This window comes from Prionailurus viverrinus, chromosome E2 (assembly GCF_022837055.1).
Source record: "Prionailurus viverrinus isolate Anna chromosome E2, UM_Priviv_1.0, whole genome shotgun sequence".
In the NCBI taxonomy this organism is placed as follows: domain Eukaryota; kingdom Metazoa; phylum Chordata; class Mammalia; order Carnivora; family Felidae; genus Prionailurus; species Prionailurus viverrinus.
In genome coordinates, this window is record NC_062575.1 from 52677057 (window position 1) to 52692769 (window position 15713).

A 15713-nucleotide genomic window follows, 5' to 3' on the forward strand; every position below is an offset into this window, starting at 1 on the left:
TACTTCCAAGATGGCTTACTCACATGGCCAGTGAGTTGGTGCTGGCCGGCGCCTGGCGCTGTCGCCTGCCTGAGGGTCAGGCACTTTGTGGCTCTTCTCCACGAAGGCTTCTCTCTGGGCTGTTTTGGCTTTTCCTAGCAAGGAGGCTGAGCTTAAAATCAAGTGTCCCAAGGGAGGGAAAGTGGAAGCTTCCATTTCTTGTCTTTCTTTACTCAAAGCTTTACTGAGATATTCACGTAACACAGAATTCAGCGGGGGCGCCTGGGTGGCTCAGTCGGTGTCCGACTTCGGCTCGGGTCACGATCTCCTGGTTGGTGAGTTCGAGCCCCCCATCCGGCTCTGTGCTGACAGCTCAGGGCCTGGAGCCTGCTTCAGATTCTGTGTCCCCCCTCTCTCTCTGCCCGTTCCTTGCTCATGTGCTCTCTCTCAAAAATAAATAAACGTTAAAAAAATTTAAACTTAAAAAATAATAAATAAGTAAGTAAGTAAGTAAATAAATAAATAAATAAATAAAGAGGGGGCAGCACCTGGGTGGCTCGGTGGGTTAAGCATCCGACTAGGGCTCAGGTTTACTGGTTCAAGCCCCACACGTGGCTCTATGCTAATGGCACGGAGCCTGGAGCCTGCTTAGGATTCTGTGTCTCCCTCTGTCTCTCTGCTCCTCCCCCACTCATTCTGTCTCTCAAAACGTTTATTTATTTATTTATTTATTTATTTATTTATTTATTTAAATTTTTTTTAACGTTTATTTATTTTTGAGACAGAGAGACAGAGCATGAACAGGGGAGGGTCAGAGAGAGAGAGGGAGACACAGAATCTGAAACAGGCTCCAGGCTCTGAGCTGTCAGCACAGAGCCTGATGCGGGGCTCGAACTCACAGACCTCGAGATCATGACCTGAGCTGAAGTCGGACGCCCAACCAACTGAGCCACCCAGGCGCCCCAACGTTTATTTATTTTTAAGAGAGAGAGAGACACACACACAAAGTGTGAGTGGAGAGGGGCAGAGAAAGGGAGACACAGCATCCAAAGCGGGCTTGAGCTGTCAGCACACAGCCTGACACGGGCTCGAACTCATGACCTGTGAAATCATGACCAGAGCCAAAGTTGGAAGCTCAACCGACTGAGTGACCCAAGCGCCCCTCAGAGCATACTTTTCTGACTCCAACACTGAGTCAAAAACACTTTTATAGCTCTCTCTTCTTTTCCTTCACAGCACTTCATGAAGTTTCTATTTATATTTATGGGACTGTTTTCTCTCTCTCCCACTGTCTTGTGACTGTTCCTACATAAAGCAGGGGTATGTCCATTTTTAAAAAAAGCTCATTTACTTATTTTGAGAGAGAGGGAGAGACGGAACCCCAAGCAGGTTCCGCACTGTCAGTGCAAAGCCCAAGGCGGGGCTCAAACTCACAAACTGTGAGATCATGACCCGAGCTGAAATCATGAGTTGGCCGCCCAACCAACTGAGCCCCCCAGGCGCCCCTGGCGTATGTTTATTTTTATCATTATTGTATCCCCAGGACTTCCGGCCATGGGAGTGGGTCATCTCCTCCTCCCCTCATCGACGGAAGAGGAACTCCCATCAAAAGCCGTCAGATGACTGTAGCGTCAGCTGACCTCTGACTGCGTTCTCACAATAGACCTTGTGCCAGAACAGCCCGGCCCAGCTGCTCCTGAAGTCCAGCTTCACAAAACTACAAGAGATAATAAATATGCATCGTTAAGTCCCTCATCTTTTCCGTGATTCGTTTCACATCAATAACCGAGGGTAAGCATCGGCCAAACTTTTCTGGAGTGATGTTGTGATCTTGGATGAATTCCTACCCCTCCCCGAGTCCCAGAGTTGCAATCTGTAAAAGGGATGAAATATCGACCTTTGAGGTTCGCAGAGTATGTACGTGCCTCAGGGGCAAGATCAGAGCACAGAGTAGAAGCTGAATATGCCATCAACAGTATCATCTCCTGATGAAGCATGTGGGCCACATAGCCCGGGTTTGAATCCTATTCTTCACTCCTTCTAAGATACAAGACTTCGTTCGGGCTACTGATAACTTTGCTGGCCCTCAGACTCATTACGTATGAAATAGTTCTATTAAAGAACTTAACTAATCTCATAAAAATTAGAAAGATAGGGGCGCCTGGGTGGCTCAGTCGGTTGAACGTCCGACTTCGGCTCAGGTCACGATCTCGCGGTCCGGGAGTTCGAGCCCCGCATCGGGCTCTGTGCTGACTGCTCAGAGCCTGGAGCCTGTTTCATATTCTGTGTCTCCCTCTCTCTGACCCTCCCCCGTTCATGCTCTGTCTCTCCCTGTCTCAAAAATAAATAAATGTTAAAAAAAATTAAAAAAAAATTAGAAAGATAATTCCCATAGGCGAGCCCAGATGACTCAGTGGGTTCAACGTCCAGCTCTCGATTTCGGCTCAGGTCATGAATCTCATGGTTCTTGAGACCGAGCCCTGCACTGGGCTCCCCGCTGGTAGCACACAGTCTGCTTGGGATTCTCTCTCTCTCTCCTCTCTCTGTCCCTCCCCCACTTGCCAGTTTGTGCACTCTCTTTTTAAAAAAAAATTTTTAAGGGCGCCTGGGTGGCGCAGTCGGTTAAGCGTCCGACTTCAGCCAGGTCACGATCTCGCGGTCCGTGAGTTCGAGCCCCGCGTCGGGCTCTGGGCTGATGGCTCAGAGCCTGGGGCCTCTTTCCGATTCTGTGTCTCCCTCTCTCTCTGCCCCTCCCCCGTTCATGCTCTGTCTCTCTCTGTCCCAAAAATTAAAAAAAAATTTAAAGTTTATTATTTTGAGAGAGAGAGAGAGAGAGAGAGTGTGTGTGTGCAAGTGGGGGAGGGACAGAGAGAGAGAGACGGGGAGAGAGAGAGAGAGAGAGAGAGAGAATCCCAAGCAAGCTCTGCACAGTTAGCGTGGAGCCCAACTCGGGGCTTGAACTCACAAACAGTGAGAATCACGACCTGAGCCGAAGTCAGATGCTTAACTGACTGAGCCACCCAAGCGCCCCCCCCCCACCGTCTTTCTCTCTCTCTCTTTCAAACAAACAAACCCGAAAAAGAAGAGAAAGAATTCACTGAAAACCCATTTAAACTCCATGAAAAGACAGCTATTTTTTTGTCAGTGCTCTATCCCAGCACTGAGATCAATGGCTAACACATAACAGATGCTCAATAAGTATTTGTTGAATGAATAATAAAAAGGCACCTTGCTTAAAATACACTTTAGTTAGCACCAGGCCTACAAGGTCCCTCAGGATGCCCCACTTGCTTCATCTATGATTTCACCTCTTACCACTGCCCATCCTCTCACTCTGCTCCAGCTCCCTTGCCCTCTCCAAAGTTCCTCAGCTATGCTAGCACATTCCAGGTTCAGGGCCTTTGCACCTGCTGTCTGCCCTGACCAGAAATGCTCCATTGCCGTTTGTTTTCTTCAGTCCCTCCAGATCTCGGTTCAATATCCCCTTTCTGCGAGAAGCTTCTTTCTGGCCACTCCTGGAACCCTGTGGTCCCATCCGGGCTTACTTTTCTCCACAGCATTTCTCACGGTCTGATTTCTATTTGTCTTTGGGCTCTCCTCGAAAGAACGTTAGCCGCCTGAGGGCAGGGCTCTATTTTATTCGCTGCTCTATTGCCCAACGCCTCCACTACCGGGATTTCAGCAGGTGCTAGATAAATATCTGCTGATTTAAAAAGCCCCATAAGTAAAAAAATAAATAAATAAAAACTAAAAAGCCCCATTAGGTGAGCACTTGGATATTTACCGTCGGGGTGGGGGGGGGGGGGAGAAAGGGGGGCGGGGAATCGCGCCATTCTTGGGCCAGGATTGGCTGGAGCCCCGGTCACGTGGCCGACAGTCCTGCCGGCCCGCCTTTCAGGCGGGCGAGCTTCGCGTGGTCCCAGGCTCTAGGGGCGGGCCGGGCCGTGGAGGAGGTCCTGCGCAGGCGCGTTCCCTGGCGCAGGCGCAGACGCGGCCCGGGCGCGCGGCCGGCGGCGGTTGGCGGCGCGTGGGGCCGGCGGGCGGTTGCCGTGGGCAGGACCCGAGTGCAGGCAGCTGGAGCCGGCGCCATGGTGGAGAAGGAAGAGGCCGGCGGCGGCATCAGCGAGGAGGAGGCGGCGCAGTATGACCGGCAGATCCGTCTGTGGGGATTGGAGGCCCAGAAACGGTCAGGGCCGGCGCGGCTCGCGGGGCTGAGGGGCTGTTGGGGGCGTCTGGCCTGAGGCGTTCGCCGCCCTCGCGGAGCCGGAGGGTCGGATTTGAAGCGCGGAGGCGGGAATTACGTGCCCGGGGTTGGTAGCCTTCCTGAGAGGACTGGAGGGGTCGGTTAGCGGTGTTTCTGGAAGCTGAGGGAAGCGGGGACCTCCCAGGGTGGTGGGAGGGTCGCTCCGAGGGAGGGCCTCTGGAAGGGGCGGCGGGGGAGTCCTGCTTGACGATTCAAACTCAGGGACTCAGGCGCCCAAAGGGAATGATGCGGGGGGGGGGGGGTTTGCTTAGGGAGGAGGAGGGGCCGGCCGTGCAGGGGGAGGATGAAGGGGGGCGTCGTTCATTCATTCGTGGATTGTGGGAATCTCTTGGACGCTGGGGGGAACTGGCGAACCGAACGCGCGCGAATTTACGTTCTTGTGGCTTCGAAAGGGTGGGCCGCTATGAAAGGAGGAGGGTTTTTGAGGAGTTTTGCAGCAACATATTTCAAGTGGGAATCTTAAGGAGCTCGGGGAGGCCAGGGGTTGGAGGTGCACGAAGAGGTTGCTTATGCCTAGGTATGAGGGTGTGTCTCGAGAGGACTGGGCGCTAAGGTTGGGCATACCTTGGGTATGGGGTAGTTATGGGGGGGGGGGGATGAGGTCTTCGAAAGGGTTGATTGGTTTTATCAAATATTAAGTACCTGCCACGATCGCTTTTTCTTGGCGCTTAGCGAATGTTAGCGAGCTGCGTCCTTTGCCCACATGGAGCGTGCATTTCTGGTGGGGGAAGCAATTAACATAAATAACATATTAGGCAGTGCAAGTGCTGAGAGAGAAATAAAGCAGGGTAAGAGGATCTTTAAAGGATGCTGAGGTGGGAGAGCTATTTTGATAGGGAGGCCAGGGAAGGCCTCTGGAGAGGCCTTCATTGAGCCACAGACCTGTATGAAGGAAAAGAACCATATGGAAGAAGCTCGCTAGGAGAGAGAAAACAGTGTAAAATTCTGGAGGCCAGAGCATGCTTGGCAAATGAGAGAGAGAAGCAAAGAAGCAAGGTGGTTGGAAGCAAATAAGGTGTAGCTTTAAAAGAAAAAAAATTTTTTTTTTTAAATGTTTATTTCTGAGACACAGAGAGCGCGCGAGCGAGCATGAGTGGGGGAGAGGCAGAGAGAGAGGAAGACACAGAATCCGAAGCAGGCTCCAGGCTCTGAGCTGTCAGCACAGAGCCCGCCGCGGGGCTCGAACTCACAAACTGTGAGGTCATGACCTGAGCCGAAGTTGGTGGCTCAACCGACTGACCCACCCAGGTGCCCCGAGGTGTGTAGCTTTTTTATTCCGAGAAACCCATGGGAAAGTTTTGAGCATAGGAGTCACTGGAGCAGATGTGCATTTTATTTTACTTATTTTAGTTTTTGATTAAAAAATTTTTTTAACGTTTATTTATTTTTGAAGTGGGGGGAGGGGCAGAGAGAGGAAGACACAGAATCCGAAGCAGGCTCCAGGCCCTGAGCTTGTCAGCACAGAGCCTAACGCGGGGCTTCAACTCACAAGCTTCGAGATCATGACCTGAGCAGAAGTCGGATGCTTAACTGATTGAGCCCCCCAAGTGCCCCCCCCATGTACATTTTTCAACTGAGTCTCATAGCAGCTGTCTGCAGTAGGAAGAGCAGTGATTTCCCCCTGTACAGACAAGAAAGAGGCTGCACAAAGCAAATTGACTTGCCTCTAAGGAAATTCCAGGTGGAATAGAATTCTGAAGACCTGGAAATGTGAAATGGAAGGTGGCCCAGGAAATGGCCGACTACATTCTGGCAACCGTTTTGTTGCTGATGCTGCGTGATGTTTGGACCAAGTTTATCAGAAAACTGAAAAGGAGAGTAATAACCAAAAGGGCCCTCCAGGGAATTGATAGGGTCTAGCAGTTAAAAATTGGGCTGTATCTTTCACACAGTGTTTAAAATTTTTTGAAATGAGTTGCCAACATTTGAAAATCCAGAGAATTGGCTGAATTTGAGACAAAAATTGGGGTGCTTGGCTGGCTCAGTCAGTGGAGCATATGGTTCTTGATGTTGGGATTGTGAGTTCAAGCCCCACAGTTGGGGTAGAGATTACTTAAAAATAAAACCTTTAAAAAAGCAAGAAATTGACTTCATTTAAAAATACTTAATGACTTAGAATCCCTAAGGCCAAGGAAATATTCAAACAAAAAAATTAAAAACAAATTTATTGCCTTTGGAAGTGATTATTAACAGTGCACCCTCTAATGTGGTGAAATAAGAACTTCAGTGTGTCATCTGTGAAGTTTTCCTGCTGAATATCTTTTAGCCTAATCATGCTTTCAGAGAACAGAGGAACAGATTAAAGAACATTGAGGTAATGATAAGATGTCCAGGATGTGGGGCATTTTATAAGACAACTGTACTGGTTCTGGTCCAGAAGTCAATGTCATGGAAACAACAAAGGAAGGGAGTGTTCTAGGCTTAAAAACCATAAAGAGGTGAAGACAGATGCAAAATGTGAACCTTCACTGGATCTTGGTTCAAAAAGAAAACTCCTATAAAAACGTCTTTTGGATAGTAGTGGAGATTTGAATATTCAGTCCTATTAGGTGATATATATATATATTTTTAAATTTTTTTTAAAGTTTACTTATTTTGGGAGAGAGAGAGAGAGCACGTGCGTACACAGGGGAAGAACAGAGTGAGAGGTAATCCCAAGCAGGCCCCACACAGGGCTCGATCTCACAAACCTTGAGCTCATGACCTGAGCTGAAATAAAGAGTTGGACACTTAACTGACTGAGCCACCCAGATGCTCCTCTATGTTTTTAAGGTTTATTTATCTTGAGAGACAGAGAGAGAGACAGAGAACTCATGGAGGAGGGGCAGAGAGAGGGAAAGACGGAATCCCAAGCAGGCTCCGCCACAGTGTCAGCGCAGAGCCCAAAGTCAGGCTCGAACTCACAAACCATGAGATCATGACCTGAGCCCACATGAAGAGTCAGACGCTTAACAGACTGAGCCACCTAGGTGCCCCCCCCCCCATTAGATATTTGAGAATTATTTTCTAGATGTGGTAATAATAACATGGTTATGAAGGAGAGTGTCCCATTTTTGGAGGTGCATGTTAAAGTTGTGACATGCTGTGGTGAAAGTGTATGGGTAAAAGGCAAAATGCTAACTATTCTTTTTACTTTTCTGTGTTTCAAATTTTTATAATGAAAAGGTGGAAAAGAAATGTGTTTCTCTCTGTCCCTCCCCCTGCCCCATTCCCCAATCTGGAAATTTCTATAATTTTTTAAAGCTTATTTATTTTGAGAGAGTGCACAAGTGGGAGAGGGGTAGAGAGAGAGAATCCCAAGCAGATTCTGCACTGTCAGTGCAGAACCCAACGTGGGGCTCAAACCCACGAACCATGAGATCTTGACCTGAGCCGAAATGAAGAGTCGGATGCTTAACTGATTGAGCCACCCAAGCACCCCTCTTCTGCAATCTGGTAATTTCTGAATTCTGTCATCTCCTGAAGAATGGAAAGATCAGATATTCCACATTGGTTGGAGCCAAGCAGAGGCCACCTCTGACATGGCACGTGGTTCTCTAGCCTTGTCTCCATCAGTTCAACTTCCCTCATTGATCTGATTTGCCTGGCCCTACAGGTGCGACTTTCCATTTTTTGCTGTAGGACGTAGCCCACTTTATGGGTGGGGCTCAAGGAATGAGAGCTGGCTCCCAAGGTTATGCACCAAGTAAACAGGAGTTGAATCTAAGTGACTCCCTTTCCCCTCCCTCAGCTCATTTTCCACAATCGGGGCTCATTCTTTCAGTCAAATAATCATAAAGGAAGATGTTGAGGCTGGCAGCTGTGTGTGTTTTCAGAATGCATGCTTCAGCAGTTTTTGCACTGCCTTTCACAACCAAGGCATGTCTGATGTTTCTTGCACTCAGTAGCAGTTGATCCCGTATCTAAGAGTGAGGAAGGACGGAGGGTGACCCAAAAGAGCAAAGTAGATGATAAGCTCTATGAGGGCAAGCATTTTATAAATGTTTGACAATTAAAATAGGGGTTTGACTGGTCTTATTCAATTTGTAGTGCTTGCAAATTTGTAGACATTCACATGTATTTGTCGAATGATGAAATGATTGTACGTTGCAAAGATCTAGGAATTCAAGAAACCTGGGTTCAATCCAGTTCTGCTAACCAGCTCTCTTGACCTTGGGTCAGTCACAAAGTTTGTTGGCCTTAAGTTCCACATCTGCAAAAAGGAGGAGTGAGTGTGACTAAATTTTTAAGGACTCTTTCAACTCTGAAATTTTGACTTTACAAAAAAGGTACTACAAAAACTTTCCTGATTTCAAAGCCTCGTTATCCAACACTGCCACTCTTCAAAAGAACTTCAGTTGATTCCGTAGGCACACATTTGCCATAATAGTGACTGAGTACGTACTGTGTCTTAGGGGCCAATCCTGATTGTTTCACTTAAGGACCAATTTATTGTAGTGTCGATAGTGATTAATAGTTCAGTTTGAATCTCAGCGGCAAAAATTCTTAGTTATTTAACCTTGGATACATTTCTTAACGTCTCTGCTTCAGTTTGCTCATTTGTCAAGTGGAGATAATAGAATTTACATTATAAGATAGTTGAGAATTAAAGGAGATAATGCAAGGGATGCCTGGCTGGCTGGCTCAGTCAGAAGAGTGTGTGACTCTTGATCTCAGGGTTGTGGGTTTGAGCCTCACGTTAGGTGTAGAGATTACTTAGATGGATAAATAAAAACTTAAAAAATAAAAATAATAGATAATGCATAAATAGTGCTTATGCACAGAAAGCATTGAGTAAATTATAGTTACAGTTATTTGACAAGTATAAGTCACTAGCAACAGGAGAAGGGAAGCTACATAGGAAAGAGGTTGAGATAAATAAGGCCAATGTAAAGTAAAAGTCAGTGGGGTGAGTGGAGACTCCAGAAGGGTGAGGAAGATTGTAAGGGGAGTAGATTTGCCTGAGCAGATTGTGGTGGGGAGCAGCCTTAAGTTCTGTTTTGGATTTTGACAAGACATTGAAGTAAATTTAATGAATGGGCAGTTGGATGGAACAAGATGGTAGATTTGAATGAAAAGTACTTTGCTGTTAAGTGAAGGTGAGATTATCTCTGAAGGAGAAAGTGGTCCAATCTGCCAAATGCTGTTGGCTTTACCATTTATCTGGTTGCACAGACCAGAAACTTAAGAGTTCTTTATTCATCTCTGTCCCTTGGGCCCATGTCCAGTCCCTTGTCAAGTCCTGTGTACTCTGCCTCAAAGGATCTCAGCCACCTTTCTTTATTTCTTATTCCAAGCTACCCTCATTATCTCTGATTGGTCACCTCAGTAGTCTTCTCAACTGCTCTCCTGTGTTTCACTTGTGATTCTTTATAATCCAGTCTCCCCACAGCAGCCAGATTGATTAAACAAAAAAACAAAAAAACAAAAAACAAAAAAAATCAGATCACACAGTTCTCTGCATAAAGCCTTCCAGTGATTTCTTCTTATATTCAGAATAAAATCCAAAGCTTTTAAAATTCATTACCTTCCATGCCGTGCCCTGTCTGATCTTGCCTATATCTCTCTGGCTCACTTCATTTGAGCTCTTGAATCTTTCTGTTCCTCAAATATGCTAAACCTCTCTCTGGCCTGAGGTCTTTGTGCTTACCCTACTTAAAATAGTCTTATACCAGATTTTTTTATGACTCACTGTCGTCACACAATTAGACTCAATAAAATGAATGTGAATTTGGTAGTCTTAGGAATTTTTAACCATGAGTGGAATTCACTTGGCTTGACTTAACTTGTAGTGTGTATTGTGAATTCAGAGATTGTGATATAAAGGCTCTGTTCATTCCTTCCCAGAAATTTAAGAGGTATTCCTGTGGCAGAGGTCAAAGAGGAGAGAGCAAAGTTGGCAAATATTTATTTAGAACCTACTTGTGTGCAAGGCAACGTGGAAGAGACATTGAAAGAGGAAAACTCATAGATTGTGGTCAGAACTGTATTCTCATCCCAGTTCTGGCCACTTAACTACCTGGGAGAGCTTGGGCACCTTTTCTGAGCCTCTGTTTTCTTTATACTCTAGGCAGACATGAATCCTTTCCTGTGGAAGCGTGATAGTGTACTCTGGGGTCTGTGGAGCCCCTTGGACTTCTAGAGAGACATCTTATGCAATACTTAGGATGTGTATGCTTTTTTTCCAAAAGAAAAATGGCAAAGAACCACAATTAAGGTTTCAGTGAGGTGCTATGTATAATTTTATGCCTCGAACCTAGTGAGCCCTCTGTAGAGGGTAACTACTACCATTGTTGTTATCAGTGGACTATATACAGAATATATCAATGTAATTTTACATTATTTGTGGTATTGAGAGGCAATATGACTTAAAAATATTTTTTTAATGTTTATTGCTGAGAGAGAGACAGCATGAGTGGGGGGGGACAGAGAGAGAGAGAGAGAGAGAGAGAGAGAGAGAGAGAGAGACACACACACACACACACACACACACACACACACACACACACAATCTGAAGCAGGTTCCAGGCTCTGAGCTGTCAGCATAGAGCCTGACACAGGGCTTGAACTCATGGACTGTGAGATCATGACCTGAGCTGAAGTCAGACACTTAACTGACTGAACCACCCAGGTGCCCCGAGAGGCAATATAACTTGAAGACCACAGACTTTGGAGCAATGTTGCTTAAGTTGATACCTGCTTTGCCATTTGGCAGTTGTGTGATTTTCGGCAAGTTTGTTTGTTTGTTGTTTTGATGCATTTTATTTATTAAGTTCTTATTTATTTTGAGAGAGAGAGATAGAGTGAGTGGGGGAACGGCAGAGAGAGAGAATCCCAAGCAGGCTTTGTGCTGTCAGCACAGAGCCCGGATGTGGGGCTTGAACCCACAAACCGTGAGATCATGACCTGAGCCAAAATCAAGAGTCAGACATTTTGCTGACTGGGCCACCCAGCACCGAGGCACCCCAATATTTGGTAAGTTCTATAACTCTCTTTTCAGTGTATTAGTTTCCTGTTGCTGCTATAACAATTACCACACATTTAGTGGCTTAAAACAACACAAATTTATTCTCTTACAATTCTAGAGGTCAGAAGTCTGAAATCAGTTCCACTGGGCTAAAATCAAGGTGTTGACAGGGCCATGTTCCATGTGGAGGCTCTAGAGAATCTGTCTGACTTTTCTAGCATCTAGAAGTTACCTGCATTTGGCTCGTGGGGGTGCATTATTTTGCCTATTACAAACTACAGTTTTCTTCTCTGCAAAATGAGAGTAATAGTGCCTTTTCTTGCAGAGTTGAATACATAAATTGCTTAGAATGGTGCTGGGCATACAGTAAGTATTTACTAAGTGTTACCTATTTTTTTTTTTTTTTTGATGGCTACCTAGTTTTCCATGGTATATACATATCAGGGCAGTGTGGCCTCAGAGCCCCGGATCTTAATTGCTCTCTCTTACTGTTGCCCTTACCAAGTAGCTGATTATCAGCCAATTCCCAGCTATGTAATCTGGGGTAAGCTAGTTGACCTCTTTGTGCCTGTTTTCTCAGCTGCAAAATAGAGATAAGAAGTTACCAGCTCATAAGATTGCCCTGAGGATTAAATAACATAATACGTGTGAAGAGTGCTTAGCACGTAGTGAGGTTTTTAAAAAATATTTTATTTATTTATTTATTTATTTATTCATTTATATTTATTTATTTATTTATTTATTTATTTATTTATTTATTTATTTATTTAATTTGAGAGAGAAAGAGAAAGAATCCCAAACAGGCTCCTCGCTGTCAGCACAGAGCCCGATGCAGGGCTCAATTCCAAGAACGGTGAGGTCTTGATCTGAGCTGAAATCAAAGTGTCAGATGCTTAACCAGCTGAACCACCCAGACTCCCCTAAGACTTTATTTTTAAGTAATCTCTACACCCAACACGGGGCTCCAACTTAACCCCAAGATCAAGTGTCGTATGCTCTACTGATTGAGTCAGACAAGGGCCCCAGCACATAGTGAGGTTTCAGTAAATGTTAACTGTTACTATTTTATTATGTAGTAGATTTATGTAATTCTGCGGATGGACAGCTGGGTTTCTTTTAATGTATTCTATTAATTCAGCAGCTGTTTGAGTAACAGTAAACTAAGTGCCAAGCATAGTCATAGGTGTTAGGAATACGGTGGTTTCTGGACCTTACATTCAAATGGAGAAGTGGACAGTGAACATATGAACAAATTCCAGATAGAAGAGGGTGTGGACATAATTTCGGATTAAGTGGCCAGTGTGGGCTTCTAAGGTGGTGACAGTTGAGTTGACCTAAAGAATTGCTCGTGCAAAAAATGGGGGAAGAAGCAGAGAACAGCTAATGCTGAAGTCCAAAGGCTGGAGCCTGGCTGTGGGCAAATTAGCAGTGGGGAGAATAGGACGATCCAAGATGGGAGCGGTATGCAGGGCTTTGGGTTAAGGAACTTGCATAGGGAACCACTGAAAGATTTGAGCAGGAGAGCAGCATAAACTGGTTTAAAAGATCTCTCTTCCTGAGCAGGGACAGCAGATTGTAGGGGACAAGAATGGAAGCAGGGAAACCAGGTGTAAAGCTGTTGTAGTTTCGAAGGTGAGAAGCGATGGTGTCTGTGGAGGTGAAAGGAAGTGGACGGATGTGATCTTTGTGCACACCAGAGTATTTCTGTAGGATTAATTCCTAGAAGTATTCATACATCAGATATGAATACTAATAGCTGCCATTCATTAAGTGTTGACTATGTACCAGGTACTATTTTAAGTATTTTTCGTGTAATTGAGCCATAAGTAAGCTGTCGGCTCAGGGTCTTTAGCATGGTTAAGGATTAAAAATACAAATGTGATCTTCAGTGTTGATGGCAGTTGAAAAAAAAAAAAAAAAACCTCCCAAGCAGTCAGAGTCTAGAGCTCTGTAGGATGTAGGGATCTTGGAGAGGCCACGTGGCTAAATGTGATTTATGTCAGAGACATTTATATGTTGCAGTGCTCTAAGAGCTCAGAGGAGGGAGCGCGTACTTCAGTCAGCCATAGAGAGGGGGACTTTTTGAGGAAATGGCATTTGAATTGGGGTTTGAAGTCTGGGGACAAGCTTGACTTGGCCTAGAGAGGAAGAGAGAGCATTTCAGGTGTGTGGAATGCTGGGATGTAAAGTTGACAGGTGTGGGGGGGTAATAAATGGAAGGCAGGTCTGGGTGGCGGTAATCTGGTGGTGGTAGGGGAGAAGGCTGGGCAGGTGGAAGGGAGCCAGTACTGAAGGAATTTAAATGCAGCTTTAGAATTTTTTTGTGAGATTTTTTTGTTTTTTTTTTGAAAATCAGAGTCACACCTACCACTAAGCCCTTTTGGTAATTAGGAGTGGGATAGAGGAGTTCAGTAAGTTGAAGTAACATATCGAGCATCTGTTACGTGCCTGGTATTATGCTAGATGCTTTTGCACACAATTTTACCAGGTTGTCAAGGGGATTCATTGACAAGATGTCAGATCTGGTATCCCCATTTTACAGATGAAAAACCTGAAGTTCAGACAGCTTGTGCAGCTTGTCCATGTCACCCAGCTGGGAAGTGGCAGAACCAGAATTCAAACCTGTCTCCAGACCTAGAGGGCATTTAGTGATTAGCAGTGCCCTTTGAGGAAGGAACGCCAGAGAGAACAGAGCCTGAGAAGAATTCAGGGGGGGTCTAGGGATGAGGAGGCTGTTGGTATTGTTTGAAGATACGGCTTCCCAGAAGAGAGCTGGACCAATCTGGGCCATTCTTGGACTGAAAGGGAACTTGGCATTCTGGAATTCCAGGGTGGGTGCGGGAGGGGCAGTGTCAGGGAAGACTTGTAGACCGACAGTGACTCCAGAGCCCTGGAAGGTACAGCCAAATGCAAGAGTGTTCAGCCTTTCTGATATCAAAGGTTCTTTTTGGAAACATTGCCTGTCAGTATATGCTGATTCTGGAGGGATTGGAGCTCCTCTGGAAAGCCACATGGCCTTTCTTCCTCCACCCACTGGTATAAATCTTTGGTAAGCAATGTACGCTTTGCTAGCATGTTATTTACCTTGCTTGTATCTTGTAGGCCCTCTTTCCAATTCCCTCCTATTCTAACGAAGTGACATTGTCACTTGAAAGGCTCGTGTCCGCTAGCCTGTGGTTGATGGTGGAAGGTCCCCATAGAATAAAAGCGATAACAGAGAAGCTGAGACCCAGACATAGGCCTTTGAAGGAAATTCTGTCCCTATTCTCTCCCTCCCCACATTTTACCCTTTGATTGTATTAGTGAAGGAAATTCAGTATCTCTAGTATCAAGAATCAGTGCAGGACCCTCTTATCAGCCACCATCCTCATTAAAGGCCTCTAATTACATGCAAGTGCTCCTAATTTTTAGGACTACTTTTGAAAGAGTTTCTTTTCTGCATGTTCTCCCTAATACTAGTACAAGTTGAAAATGGGCTCATTTCATAAATTAAGAGCAAACTCTTCAGCCAGCCAAACTTGAATTTATGGGAGATCGTTCTTAGTTCTAACTATCCCTTTTCAGTGTGAATAGTCATACATTTGCTGCAAAAATATTAATGGGTTTGATTACAGAGTGCGGCCCAAGACCCTGATGGGGTTGTTTCATAGTACGTGATGTAAACCAATTCTGAAAAATTCTGATTGTGAAACACTTCTGGGTCAAGGGGTTTCTTTCAGCTAAGATTTCGTGGAGCTATACTGCTTTCCACTGACCTCAGATTTAAGTCCAGACTTTTTCTTTTTTTTTAAATATTTATTTAGTTTTGGGAGAGCGCAGGTGGGGGAGGGGCAGAAAGAAGGGGACAGAGGATCTGAAGTGGGCTCTGGCTCTGCGCTGACAGGCTGACAGCAGCGAGTCCGACATGGGACTTGAACTCAGGAACCGTGAGCTCGTGACCTGACTCGAAGTTGGACGCTCTACCAACTGAGCCACCCAGGCGCCCCTAACTCTGGACTTCTTGAGACAGCCCAACCTCTGACTACCTTCATTTAGTCTCATCTTTTGTCACTTTACAGACTAGGATGATCCGAACACTTTCCAAATACACCCTCTTTCATGCTGCTACGGTTTTGCTTGTGTGTGACAGCCTAGATAGTAACTTTTCTCACCTCCTCTTCCTGCTATCATACCAGTCTGGGCCATCGTCCCCTCTCTCAACTGGGACACCCTTCCCCCAAGGGTCCCCCATCCCATGGCTTTCTATGGTGCTCAGAGTAAGATCCAGCCCTTACAATACCTGTAAGAGCCTTCATGACGTGGCCCCGGTTCCGTCTGTGACCCGTCTCCTACTGTTCTTCCCTTTCCTCGCTGTTATTTAGCCGCTCTGTCCTTCCTGTCCCTGAAACATGCTGTGCACCCGTCTGCTTTCAGGGCTTTTGCACTTGTTGTTTTCTTTCCTGGAATGCTCTTCTCCCAAATATCTGTATATTTGTCCATTTCATTTTGATTTTTGCTCAGCACCTTTTCAGAAAGGCCTTCAGT

At 45.7% G+C, this 15713-nt stretch overlaps 1 protein-coding gene across 1 annotated transcript in view; it reads left to right on the plus strand.

Annotated features, from left to right (window-relative positions):
- The first annotated feature begins 3943 nt into the window (after positions 1-3943).
- The window catches only part of SAE1 (SUMO1 activating enzyme subunit 1), a 74929-nt gene continuing 63159 nt past the window's right edge, over positions 3944-15713 (plus strand). Inside the window, exon 1 of the mRNA XM_047835950.1 lies at positions 3944-4165. Within this exon, the coding sequence (XP_047691906.1) occupies positions 4068-4165 (98 nt within the window). The 5' untranslated portion in view covers positions 3944-4067. The remainder of the gene's footprint in view (positions 4166-15713) is intronic.